The 12,574-nt window shown below is 35.4% G+C and overlaps 1 protein-coding gene across 1 annotated transcript in view; it reads right to left on the bottom strand.

Moving 5' to 3' along the window:
• csmd2 (CUB and Sushi multiple domains 2) overlaps positions 1-12,574 on the bottom strand; it is a 194,854-nt gene that overhangs the window by 90,102 nt on the left and 92,178 nt on the right. Inside the window, exons 6-10 of the mRNA XM_087787555.1 lie at positions 6,685-6,797; positions 4,736-4,813; positions 2,918-3,005; positions 2,705-2,829; positions 1,227-1,348 (exon numbers count right to left, since the gene is read on the bottom strand). Coding sequence (XP_087643681.1) covers positions 1,227-1,348; positions 2,705-2,829; positions 2,918-3,005; positions 4,736-4,813; positions 6,685-6,797 — 526 coding nt within the window. The remainder of the gene's footprint in view (positions 1-1,226; positions 1,349-2,704; positions 2,830-2,917; positions 3,006-4,735; positions 4,814-6,684; positions 6,798-12,574) is intronic.

Raw genomic sequence — 12,574 nt, 5'->3', positions numbered from 1 at the left:
TCAGTTTCCAAACAGCGTTACATGGCAATATCTGCTCTAAATTCAATAACATCTCACAATATTTTTGACAAAAGTGCCGGCATAGATCTGAAAATGCTGACTCTGTAACATTAAATGATAGCTGAGCTGTTTCATGAAACTTTATCAACTCTTTCAGATCAAAAGATCTAGTCCCAATGCTTAAGTGAAATATGGCCAAATTGACTTCAATACTAAATAAGTAGAAAACCCAAAATCTATTTAACGGAACGTTGTAAATCATTCAGAGCAAAGTGTAAGACTTTGACTTGTGTGACTCCTAATTTGTGTTGTTCATTAAGGCAGAGAGTAAGCCTAGATTAAGAAAAAAAAAAGTCATTTAAATGCAAATTTTGCTCTGTAATGTATAACCACGATAGGAGTGAATAAGTGGTATTTTGTTTCAATGGAATATTAGATCAAGGCTCACCCAAAATAGTTAAGATCCTCATGAGTTTCAGCAAAGAAGAAAAGCCAATTGGCTTGTTTTAACCTCAGTGTTTTTAGCTAACGTTGGTCAGCAAAACACCTGATGGTGAAATTTGGAATAGTATATTCTTAGTTTCATCGAGTTAAGGGTGACCAAAAAAGTGTTGTCACATCCCACCCATCTCTATTTCGCTGCGGTGCGACACTCTCATGCCTGACCTAATGTCTCCTCCCAACAGGCCGATGAGGACGGCAGAAATAGAAGGTCATTACTTTTCTAAACAGACACAACAGCCTCGCTCCATCTTCATCTGGACCAGAGACAGAGCAGGAGACAGCATCGGACCTGTTGCCCGTTTCAGCCGGCTGCCTGTCTGATATACCCAAGGGTGCCCCAAAATGTGTGAGTGCTTGCAAACTAAAGAGCAGGATTGGGACTATTCTCTTCTACCCTCCGTTCACTTTACAAAAGTGAACTTTTCTGTCGGTGTAGTAGCACAAAAGGAACAAATTCTATGGGATTGTTGCAAGACGAAGTTATAATAGGTTGAGAGAATATGGTAAAAGCCTCTAAAAGTACTCTGAGGGCCATCTTACCGTTTTTCTTAAAAACACACGTGTATGAAGTTCATATAATATTTTTCTTCTATTTTTTGCTCCAACTGATACTTTCTAGAAAGCACACATTGAATCATCTTTGGCTCATTCTTACCTTTGATATTTCAGTGACTGATACTTTCTAGAAAGCACACATTGAATCATCTTTGGCTCATTCTTACCTTTGATATTTCAGTGGATGTAATGACCCAAGTACAGTTGGCATTATTGTCGTACTGAACTGGATAGTTTGGCGACGTGATAACACCATTAGGTCCTTTCAGCTGACCTCCACACATCGGGGCTGCAAAAAAATCATCACAAAATGTCAATAAAAAACAGATTAAAATTTGATTGTTCTATATAATTAACATGCGCTCATAGGGATACAATTAAGTGTGAGTGTATTTGATGTTCTAAAGCTAAGCTACATAACATTGACAATTTCGTACTTTGCTTTTTTTATGAAAAATTTAATGAATAAAATATAGGAGAACTGTTGGAAATTAATTAAACAATTGACCGTTTAAGTGCTTTGTGACCCTGGTCTGGAAAAGCGCTCTACTTATATAAATTACTTATTTACTTACTTAGCTTAGATATATTTAAAATACTTACAATACAGTAGCACACTAGAGAAAATAAATAGATGAGTACATTTATTTTTTTCACTCAAGGGAGATGATTGCACTCTTCAAAAAATGATGACTAATTCTAATAATTTAAGACTAATCATTTTCCAATTACTCACAATGAGTTCTCATTCACAATTACTCACGTTTATACATTGTTAATAATTAATAGAATGTATGTGGTTGCGTAATACTTTTTTTTTTTTTTGTCAAGTGTATTATCAATGATAAAATGTGTGTTTTATTTCAATCAATAATGTTTAATACAACTAAAAACCGGATGAATAGAAAGTCAGAATATGTGAATAGTATCTAATTGCATATGTATTTCTGGAAACCAGGGAGGTCGTTGACCTTGACCCAGAGATAACACAAGGGTGAAAAGAAAAAATAATGAGTAGAATTAGTATAATTAGTAGTAGAAGTAGTAGTAGAAGTCGTAGTAATAGTAGTAATATAAGTAATAGTAAAAGTAGTTATAGTAATAATTTTAGAAATAGCACTGTTAGTAGTAGTTATAATAGTAATTGCAATAGTAATATTACAAGTAATAATAGTACCAATCTGTATGAAATAATAGTAGTATTAGTTGAAATATAAGTAGCAGTAATAGTGATACTTGTAATAGTAATAGTAATCCTAACAGTCGTAGTAGTAGCAGCCGCAGTAGTGTTAGTAATTGTGGTAGTAGTAGTAGTAATATTAATGTGCTATTTGTTGTTTTCCCATTGAAATTTCTAGCGAGTACTTGCCTGGCATCAAGCATGGTTGCAGTAGATAGCGGAATTATAAAATAGGACCAGTACATTTACTTCAAAGGTGGATTTATTGTAGGGAAATACCGTCGTATAAGGACAGCCTTGAGGAGATAATAACCTCATTTTTTGTGAACGGATCAACATATGAAATGTCAAGAAACGTAAAAGGCGTTTGAACAAACCAGACATTGATCGACAGCAATAACCCAGGCAAATACATTATTGCCTTTCGTGAGTGGATATTTAGCTGCTTGGAACGTCAATCCTCACCTCTGCAGATTGGCCGCTCATCGCTCCAGCCGACATAGCTGTCTGTCACCCGGAGACAAGTGATGCTCTTCAAGCCCTGTAGTTCATAACCCTCGTCGCAGGAGAAATGCACCGTGGCGCCTCGTCTGCAGTGGAAATAATACACACATTCATCAATATCATCTACATCGTAAACCCATCTGACAATTAACAAATCAATTGATTCTGTCTTACCTGAAGTCGGAGCCTTTTCTTTTTCCCCGATCTGGGATCCCGGGGTCCGGACACATGTTGTGACCTTGAGCAACTCCCATCTGTGACACTTAATACACAAGGACAGCATGATTCATAACAATGTGTGAGTTCCTACTTTTCTTTTTTTTACCATTGTGGACACATTTTTGAAATTTTGCCATTGGGTCGAATTTATTAAAAAGACTGTCGCCTTGGGTCATATGAAAATATGACACATTACGTGCTTTTTGATCTGTGGTTGTATAATTATTATTGTATGTAATTTAATTTATTGACAGTATTATTTAATTTATGCTCAAATTGCTTCTGTGTGTACAGTTTGTCTTCTTTAATTGGTATATATGAGCTATATTAATTAGAGATAGCTGTTGCACTCATAAGAAATACTAATTTATATTTGTATAATATGTTTAGAATATAAATATATATATATATATATATATATATATATATATATATATATATATACAGTATTTGAGGTTCACAACTGCAATCAATAGCATGAACAAATAATGCAGCACCATGCCTATATAAATAAGAATTCCCATTTAGAAAGGCATTAAATGCATTAAAAAAATATAGTGTCAGCATAGGTCAGAATCAGAACCGAGAGGGGTAAAGGTGAACATAGCTGAATCTGATCAACCTTTACACAGGGTCATTTGTGATGAATTCATAAAATACCCCTGTAGCCCCTTAAGGTTTTAACATTTAGAAATGTTGAGCTACCATATACTGTATGTTAATGATTTAAAAACCTAAGTGATAGAGTTTGATGCAATAAGACATGAACTAAAAACATTTTAACAGGTACATTAAAACAGGTCCCTTTAAATGCAACAGAAAGCTAAAAAAAAGAAGCTACAAATCAATTATTGAAAAGCAATGGCAAGGTAGAAGAAATGGGATGATGACACACGTTGAGCTGTTGGAACAGCTTGGCTTTTTTCATCCATGACTGTAAAATTCTGCTCAGTGGGAATCTACAAAAAGGTGTTATGAGCCATTTCCACATTGTTTCCAATAGTGATGCAATATAACTGCAATTACAAGTGTAGTTAAGCTTTGAGGCAAATCTGGTTCTTTTTAACCAGCCAGTTTGGTCATTTCATTTGTATTTCTTTTGATGATGTCATTAGTACTGGCTCAACAAATACCCGTAATAAGAGATTATTCTGCCGCTTAGTTTTAGTAGCTATTCTGTACCTGGATCAGCCTCAATATTATGATTTCTGAGGCTCAATGGCAAATATGTATGGTTTATTTTATCTAAATTTGTCCACAGAATTTTAGAGCAGTTATGTTTGGTGATTGTCTGATTAGCAATACTGATGTTGCACAAATCTTACCCTTTAAGTGACTTCAAAAACAATACTTATATTAACATATATTGTAAATATGGATTTGGTTGCACCCAGAGGAAGACTAACAAACAAGTACAGTTCTAGAGAAATGCTTAAAAAACGATATTTATCACTATTGTAACAGAACATAAAAAAAAAAAATGTGACAATTGTATAAATGCTACATCATAATATAATCTTTTAAGATGAAGCCGCTTAAAATATCGTCATTAAGCTTCATAAAACCTCATTTTTACCGTTTACGTTTAACGTTTTTAAAGGGCTAACAGACTCTGAAGATAAAGCTTCACCAACACTGACACCGTAATACAGCATATATTAAAGGTTTATACCATGATTGTTTTTAGACCAAACTATTATTGTTACCTAGTAAAGCTTATTTCTAATTTCAACTACAACTAATCATGTTCAACTATCATTGTTGGTAACTTACACACGGATATCTTGTGATGGTTGTCTTTACTCGGCATCATCTTCACCCCTCGTGACTTCAGCTCTGTCATCTTTTTTACTGAAAAAAAAAACAGAATGTAAAACAATAATTCTATACATTTACTTGTGAGGACACAATGTATACTACATATGCTGTCTTAAACCTTTTAGAATCTATAGATTCTCTATTCCGCAAGAAAGATTTTGCAAGATTATCGACTTTGTTTGGCCGAAAGAGCATTTAACAAGGAAATACTACGTCTAAAACAAGATACGTAAGGAAAATCTTGGGCCAGTGTGCACTCCCCTTGGTATGGTCAACAAATGGTGCTTTGTAAAACGAGTCGAGGCTACACACACATATTCCTATCACAAAAGTGGGTCACAAAACGTCTTCTCCGTAAGTTCACTTTGAGCAGCTAACTAAAGAGATCAGCTCCTCTGAAACATCTGTTAAGGGCCTATCTCATTGGCAACCTGGCGGCAACTAGAGCCTGGCCTCTGCGACTTCTCTGTGATGCCTCCTCAACAAAAGTTCAGTCCCCATGGAGTTGCAGGGAAATCAAGCACGGTAATTATTTTCTGAGACTTCTTTGATACGTTTTTAAAGTCTTTATCAGGTCTCGGAGACGTCATGCTGGTGAGAGCGCAAGCAGTTTTTATCTTGAGACGCCGCGACTGATCTGTCGCAGCAGCCGCACCTAACATTTCTGCGACGTCTCAGACGGTGATCTACTACCATTATGTAAGTCATTGTCATGCTCTTCCGGAATAATTTTCTCTCAGCTTTGTCTGTTGACGGGGTGCGGTTCCTGTGATGGTTTTGTCGAGACCCACAGCAGTTGGTAAGCCAATCAGCCGAGCCACATTTAAACACCAGTTGTTCTTCAGACCAGATCAGCTCTAACTCAGTTGCATCTGGTAATTCTTGACTTTGCCTCGTACAAGCCACTATTTTAAGTTTATTATTCTATGGTAGGCATTTTCATTATAGTGCTTAAATGTCCTCAAACCTAAGGGATTGTGAAATAATAATAACAATTACACAAAATCACATCCACTTGAATAGTTGGTACCAAGATTTGCATAATAATTTATATTGGTGTTTTTGTTTTTGTGTTTGGCCCTAATTACCGCATTTTCAGTATTGGGCAATGTTTTTATTTTTGTGTATCCCTATTTCAAACAACTTGAAGCCTTGTTTCTTTCATGCTCATTACAATTAACCAAAAACAAAACCATGTTTGCTAGGACTTCGAAAAACCTTTGATGCTTGTTAAACGCTTTCTTGTTCAGACTGACATGAACTACTGCTCACAGCCCCTCGCTGATTCCCAACAGTTGCTTGATCGCAATAATACTTTGAGCTTTCTGCCATCCCTCATTTGTTTTTCACAACCCGATTTTTCACCAAATAATAACACGGTGACTCACAACCCGAACTGACTCAACAATCCATTAGGAGCTGATGGTGTTTAATCACTTTGTAGTGGTACCATGGGAATGTTCATGACGATCCACGGCAGGGGGGTGGATGTCTGTTTTAATCTCATTAAAGTCTTATGTGTGGGATTCTTCCCAGTATCACGGAAAACATATTTATCTATGATTGAACCTCTTATCCCACTCAGCAGTCCTGATGATGGGGATCCTTGGAGATCACCTGAAAGTAATCCTTTACCCAGATCATCCTTTTTAAGTACTCACCCAATGTATAATTGAAATAATTGGGATGCATTGATGTTTGTATTTGTTTTCCTTTTTTTCCCAATATGCCATTTTAAACTATATATATATATATATAAAAAAAAACATATTGCCTTAATTCATACAGACATTTATCTTATAAGAAATCAGTATGACTATGAAAACAGACTTTTCCTTTAATGCTTTTTTAAGTCAATAGTTTACTACTATAGTGTACTGCAGGGCAATATATGAATGGCTTACCTTGATAATGGGCACTAAAACCTTTCAACTTGTGGTTGCCATCGGATATGAAGTGCAGTCGAAGCCAGTTCTTGCTGCTGATGATGGGAGACGGAAGGTTGGGACCTGTAAACCTGTGAGGGAAAAGAAAAAAAAAAACAGATCTTAGTTGTTGAGTTATGTTACTGACATGAATACCCATTAGAATTATGTTCCATTCTGGAAAAATGGAGCTGAGACCGTATTTTTAGATTATAGGTCTGTGCAAAAAAAAAAGAAGTTTTTAACCAGGGAATACATAAATGTGTGTGACTTTTAACGATGAAATAGCTTTTTTGTTGTGATGTTTGCTATACTTAATAAGCAAACTGGCCTGTTTACATATAATTTAAAATCTTTTAAAAAGATAAAATTAGCACTTTTCAGAAAATTTGCTTGAGCAAACAAATTTGTGGTTGTAAATACTATCGTCTTTCTGGCTATATTTAGAATTTGCATATTTTCCATTTAAGTTTAGTAAGAGAAAAGTGTTGCAAAATTTAAAAAAAAGAGTCAGTTTGATTCTTGAATTTTTTATTTTCTTTCTTGTGTTGATGTAACTCTTCAAACTATTAACTAAAACAAGCAACAAATATACAAGTAATGAGATAAATAAGTTATATTGGCATCACAAATACACCTTGTGATGTCAATATGTTTTACAGTGCCTAATGTTATAGTGAGGATAGGTGGTTGGCTTGTTTGTATTTTTTATGTCTTGTAATTTTTAATCTAAACAATCAACCAGTGTGTTAGGAACTAATTCAACGTAATGTTGCAGTACTTGTAATTTAAAGCCTTTCAAAACCCATCATTGGAAAATTCATGAAACAGGAATTCTTTATAAAAAAACTATATATAACATAGTTTGTTCAATCACACCTGCAGGATGATACTTTTTTATAACACCGACTAAATGTGATATTTCCTGATCACACCTTACAATTGTGACACTTTTTATGGGTGTCAGAGTAAATTTCCTTTCTGAAACAATTTGCTTTGAAAATAAATGGTTTTAAAAAAAAGCTCTTTCCAGAACTCGAATTGCTGAACCATATTTACTACTCTTCTGGTCATGGTGTTTTATTTTTTATTTTCCACCTTAATTATACATCCTTTTGTAATTAAGGAGACCATGTGATTATTAATGTTATGGAGCCACGCAATGTCGGGCAATGAAAAGGCAGAGTTTAGTGTCTGAAGGTGATAATTCATTTGAAGACACCAAACTAAACTCCAACCCACAGAAAGGAAGAATTAGACCATGACCGGTCGACTTTGGTGGTTTTCGGAGAAAGGGCAGTTAATTTACTGCTTTGAAAATGAATTGTAAATTACAGTTATTAAATGTCCACTGAGCTGAAATATAAAGGTCAAAGATTGCTCCATTATAAATCAGCGTTTTGAATCTTCGAGTATGATAAAAAAGGAATGATTGTTTTTTGGTACAGATGGCAAAACATCATGGTCAAGACGTAAATTAAACAATACTAAAACAAAAGGAAAGGCAGTGGTTTCTTCCCTATTATCTTGTCTTACACTGACCACTGAATATTAAGACTGCCGAATGATAAACCAATAAAGTGAAAATGGATGAATAAAATTCTAACGGAAATAATAATTGTAGTATTTTAGGAAGACATCAGGTAGTATTCCATGGAAAATACACAAAGGAAACGATAAAAATAATATAATTTGAACATGAATTCAAGGTCATCTTATTGTGCCTGAGTTTTGGGCCTTTTTTTTATGTAATTGAATTCACTTTACTAATCCAAGACTAATCGGAAAATCATAGACCATTTAGAAAAATATTTATGTGACATAATCTTTTATTATCACAACAACATTTGGAATAAAAAGTTAGACGACAGGGCCAAATGGTGAGCAACAGTTCGGTGCCTCCACAATGGACGGTAATCGAAGTCTCTTAAAAATTGTTGCGACCATCTCCAATTCCCTTTCGAGCACTGACTGCATCCTCTCGATCTATCTGACCGTATTAGATCTCTCCTCGGCATTGTCATGAGGGTGCAGAGCAAAATCGGTTTCAATTTCCTCGGCCCACAACTCTTCAATTTGAGTTCTGATAAATGTCCAGAGAAATGTATTTTCGGTCAAAGCAAGGTGAGGAGAGTTGTTAGCGTGGGTGTGTGGAGGTGGTGTTGATACCATACTTAACCAAAAGAAAAGTAAGAATATAAGCCTGCAAGAGAACATGTGACTTAAATATATTTTTTTAGTCAATCATGTCATTTATACCGAAATAGTTGAAGGTTACATTACTATATTTCTTTCTGTATTCTATGCTCCACGTAACGTCACTTATCCTGTGGTGCATTCTAAACCTGAAAATTAATGTGTGCAGTAATTCTCTGTGTCAGAGTTGAATTAATCAACATCAGGATCAAATGCTTTTCTAATTACCTTTTACAAAAATGATGACCAGATCCTCACCTTTGAATGTTTCCAGATATTGGTTAGCGATGAGGTTAGTTGGTGAAAGAACCTTCATGTTAATTGCGTCTTTCTAAGAATATCAATCAAAGTTCTACTCAGTATGCAGCTGGTGACCGTAAGATCAGATCAGGGTCAATGTGACTTTAAAGCTAAATCTTTCCGCATTAATACGGCCTGTGTGAATTATCGCATAGCCAGCTGAATACTCATCATCATCTCTGTTTGTGAGGTGACCTGATCCATATAATCAATAATTCCAATCAGTGACATACATGAACAGGTCCAGGATGTTCCAGTACAGGGGATGAAAAGTCCTCCAATTCAAATGACCCTAAAACGTTAACCCTATGTTTTTGCTCCTGAATAATGTTCCCACTAAAATACTCTATATTCCCAATATTTAATACAACCTTAAAAATACATTCAAGTTGTGTTTTTTATTTGCACAATTATATATAAATATTATTATATTCTATATAATTATATTCTACCATTTTCAACATTTTTAGTAAAGTCTTTGTCGTTTTATCTTTCTTTTATTAAGTTTTTCAGTTTCAGTGACATCAATACCCTTTTAAGTCTAGTTGAAATTCAGTGTAATTAAAGTCAGTTATAGTTAGTTGCCATAGAGCCAGGATTCACTCTGTATCTTTTTTTGTCTCATGATCAAGGCTTGTTAACGATACTTTAATTAATGAATGGCATAGAATAAAGTAGAGAAAAAATATTCTCAGTTGATTCCACTATTACAACAGACAAGACCAGAGATCATAACAATTGTCAATTTGATACATGCAGTTTCTAAAGAAACAATAACAAAATTAAAATGAAAATCAATGATCTACAGCTCTTGCGTGTGGACGACAGCCTGCTTTCAGAACTACCATCTTGCTTTATAATTTCTTTATCTTTCATATTTTTTTTATGCTGTTATATTGCTATTATTACTGGTCCTCATACAGTAATTTTATTACATTTATAATTGAAGTAGTATTGATAGGCTGATGAAGCTTCACAGAACAGTTTCTTGTTATTTATGTCAGTAGGTGGCGCCATCTGTTTGAAAATAATCCGAGGCTTCATTAGAACAGTTGCTTATAACAAAGGAAAATAGTGCAGTGACTGCCATCTAGTGGGCTCAGACCACCAATAGGATAGGGATTCAACACTTCAAATACTCTCCTGTCAATATGCTGATTTGTCAACCGCACACCCAACCGTTCATGTGGTTAAATTATATCAAAACAAGATATAGGGAGAACCATGTACCTTTTAACGTACAGGTTCAGATTTTTTTTTAATGTATTTATTATTTTTTTTGGTGTTTGCTGGTGTTGATTTACTTCTTATTTATTTTATTTCTATATAGCATGAATGGTGATCTCAAGTGGTATTTGATTTGCATGGATTTTGCTGGGCCGCAAGAGGATTAATTGAATCAAAAATACAGAAGACGTTGCACAATAAAATAATCCGGGAACTACACAGGAACACATTTATACCAGTGGGAGCCATCGCCCTGGTTCCGACAGATTTTTACAGGTGATGGGTTGATGAGGCTTCGTGAAACAGTATCCTACTGGATATGGTATTCTTTACTTCATAGTAAAAACTGTATACATATTATCAATAATGTATTATTGACAGTATGTATACGTAAATGATACATAGTAAATATTTTTTGTAACATTTGGTTTGGCTGGCCATTTGCAAGGGTCGTTTTCTTTCTAGTTTTCTTTTTTCTTAATAAAAATATCAGCCTAGCTCAAAATGTCATCTATGTTTCTTACTCACAAACAACAGCAAATTTGACCTTCAAATATACTTGAAACAACTAAAACCAGAGCTTGGCCACGACCCTGCAGTCCCCACACAGACAACACTGGACCTGAACATGAGTTATTAAATCTTTCAGACAACGACTTCCGAGGCAATAACAAAAACAAGCGAGAAGTTAAGAACAAGGTAATAAGGAACGACCTTTAGGGCAGTTTAAGTCCCACAGGCCTATGAGAACTGGACTTGAGTCAAGATGCCACAGAAAATAAAACATTGCAGATCCTCGTTGTGGTCCACACATCAGCTTTCTAATATTGCAGCGCCCAACTGTCTGTTCTTCTTCATTCGCTCTCATGAATAATTCATTAGGAGACTTTTGACCCCATCTCAAAGCCTTGTTAAATCTACTGACTTTTTTATTCTTCCTCAGTTAAACTCACTCCATGCCCTCAAAGAACCTGAAATAGCAACCCTAAATTCAAGTTAACTTACTTTTGAGAATAACAAAAAAAAACCTCTCTTTTCCCAGTTCACATCCATTTTTCTCATCACAGTTCAAGTTAGTTGCTGAAGCTTCCTGCAATACCGCTTACCTTCAGGGTGTTTTAACTTAGTGGGAATACAGTTGGTGATGAAACTGATCCCAGCTCGGGGCTAAACTCTAAATCACTAATGTCACACTGCGATGATATAATTAGCTAAATACTACATTACACTCTGCAATGAACTTCTATTGTATGTATCATAGACCCCTCAAGCACTTTTTAAATACTTTTGGATCTCTTATTATGACTTTTTTTGAAAACAACATTTTCTTGTAGTGAACCCTACGATTATAGAAAACTAGACAGCTGAAAACTCTAAATTTAATCCACATACTTGACCAGTCATGAGCTTTACGTCGACGCCAAAGTCCTCCACAGATAGATGTCTTCTGTGTCAGCACAAGAACCAAAGCCCCTTGGCATTCCAAAGCCGGAAGTGTTATGTCAGTGGCTAAGGAAAAAAGTATTCACAAGTGCGAAAGGCCACACAACAAAATGGACACATTTAGCCCGTAGCACTTCACTGTATACTTTGTAGGAATCTCAGGGCAGTGCTGGATACATCTTGGGCTTCTCTTTCTCTGTTCACACCTTCAATCAATCGGAAGACCTGTTTTACTCTCTCATATAGTCACATACATATGTTGAAATTAGACACATGCCTCTGACGCCTCTCTATAGATAAAAAGGGTGTATAAACTTTTCAACAATCTTGAATTCTCTCGGTGTATCAAGCGTGTCTTCTGTCATTTAAGGCTGAGGAAAGCAATTCTCCAAATAAAACACTTTCTGAGCTAAAGGTCATTCATTAAATGGTCTAGGGCTAATTCATACCCGTGGGCACATCAGTCTAAATCATTCAGGGCTGAACTAAGAGCCAGTTAAAACTGTTACAAGAGTTCGAGGGCATCTCAAGGTCCATAGTCTGCAGTTAAGGCTGCCAGATCTACATTTGGAGAGAAAAGGATCAAGGGAGCAGCAGCGTGTGAAGACAGATGATGTCGACTTCTCATGAGCCTTGCTCCAGTCATGAGTTGACTGCCCTTGACAAGCAATTGCGGTTTTATGTGAGAATGCAGAAGGAGTGC

The sequence above is a fragment of the Callionymus lyra genome, chromosome 3 (genome assembly GCF_982586985.1).
Source record: "Callionymus lyra chromosome 3, fCalLyr1.hap1.1, whole genome shotgun sequence".
Lineage (NCBI taxonomy): Eukaryota > Metazoa > Chordata > Actinopteri > Syngnathiformes > Callionymidae > Callionymus > Callionymus lyra.
The sequence above is the reverse complement of the archived record's forward strand: the minus strand, read 5'-3'. Positions and strand labels throughout refer to the sequence as shown.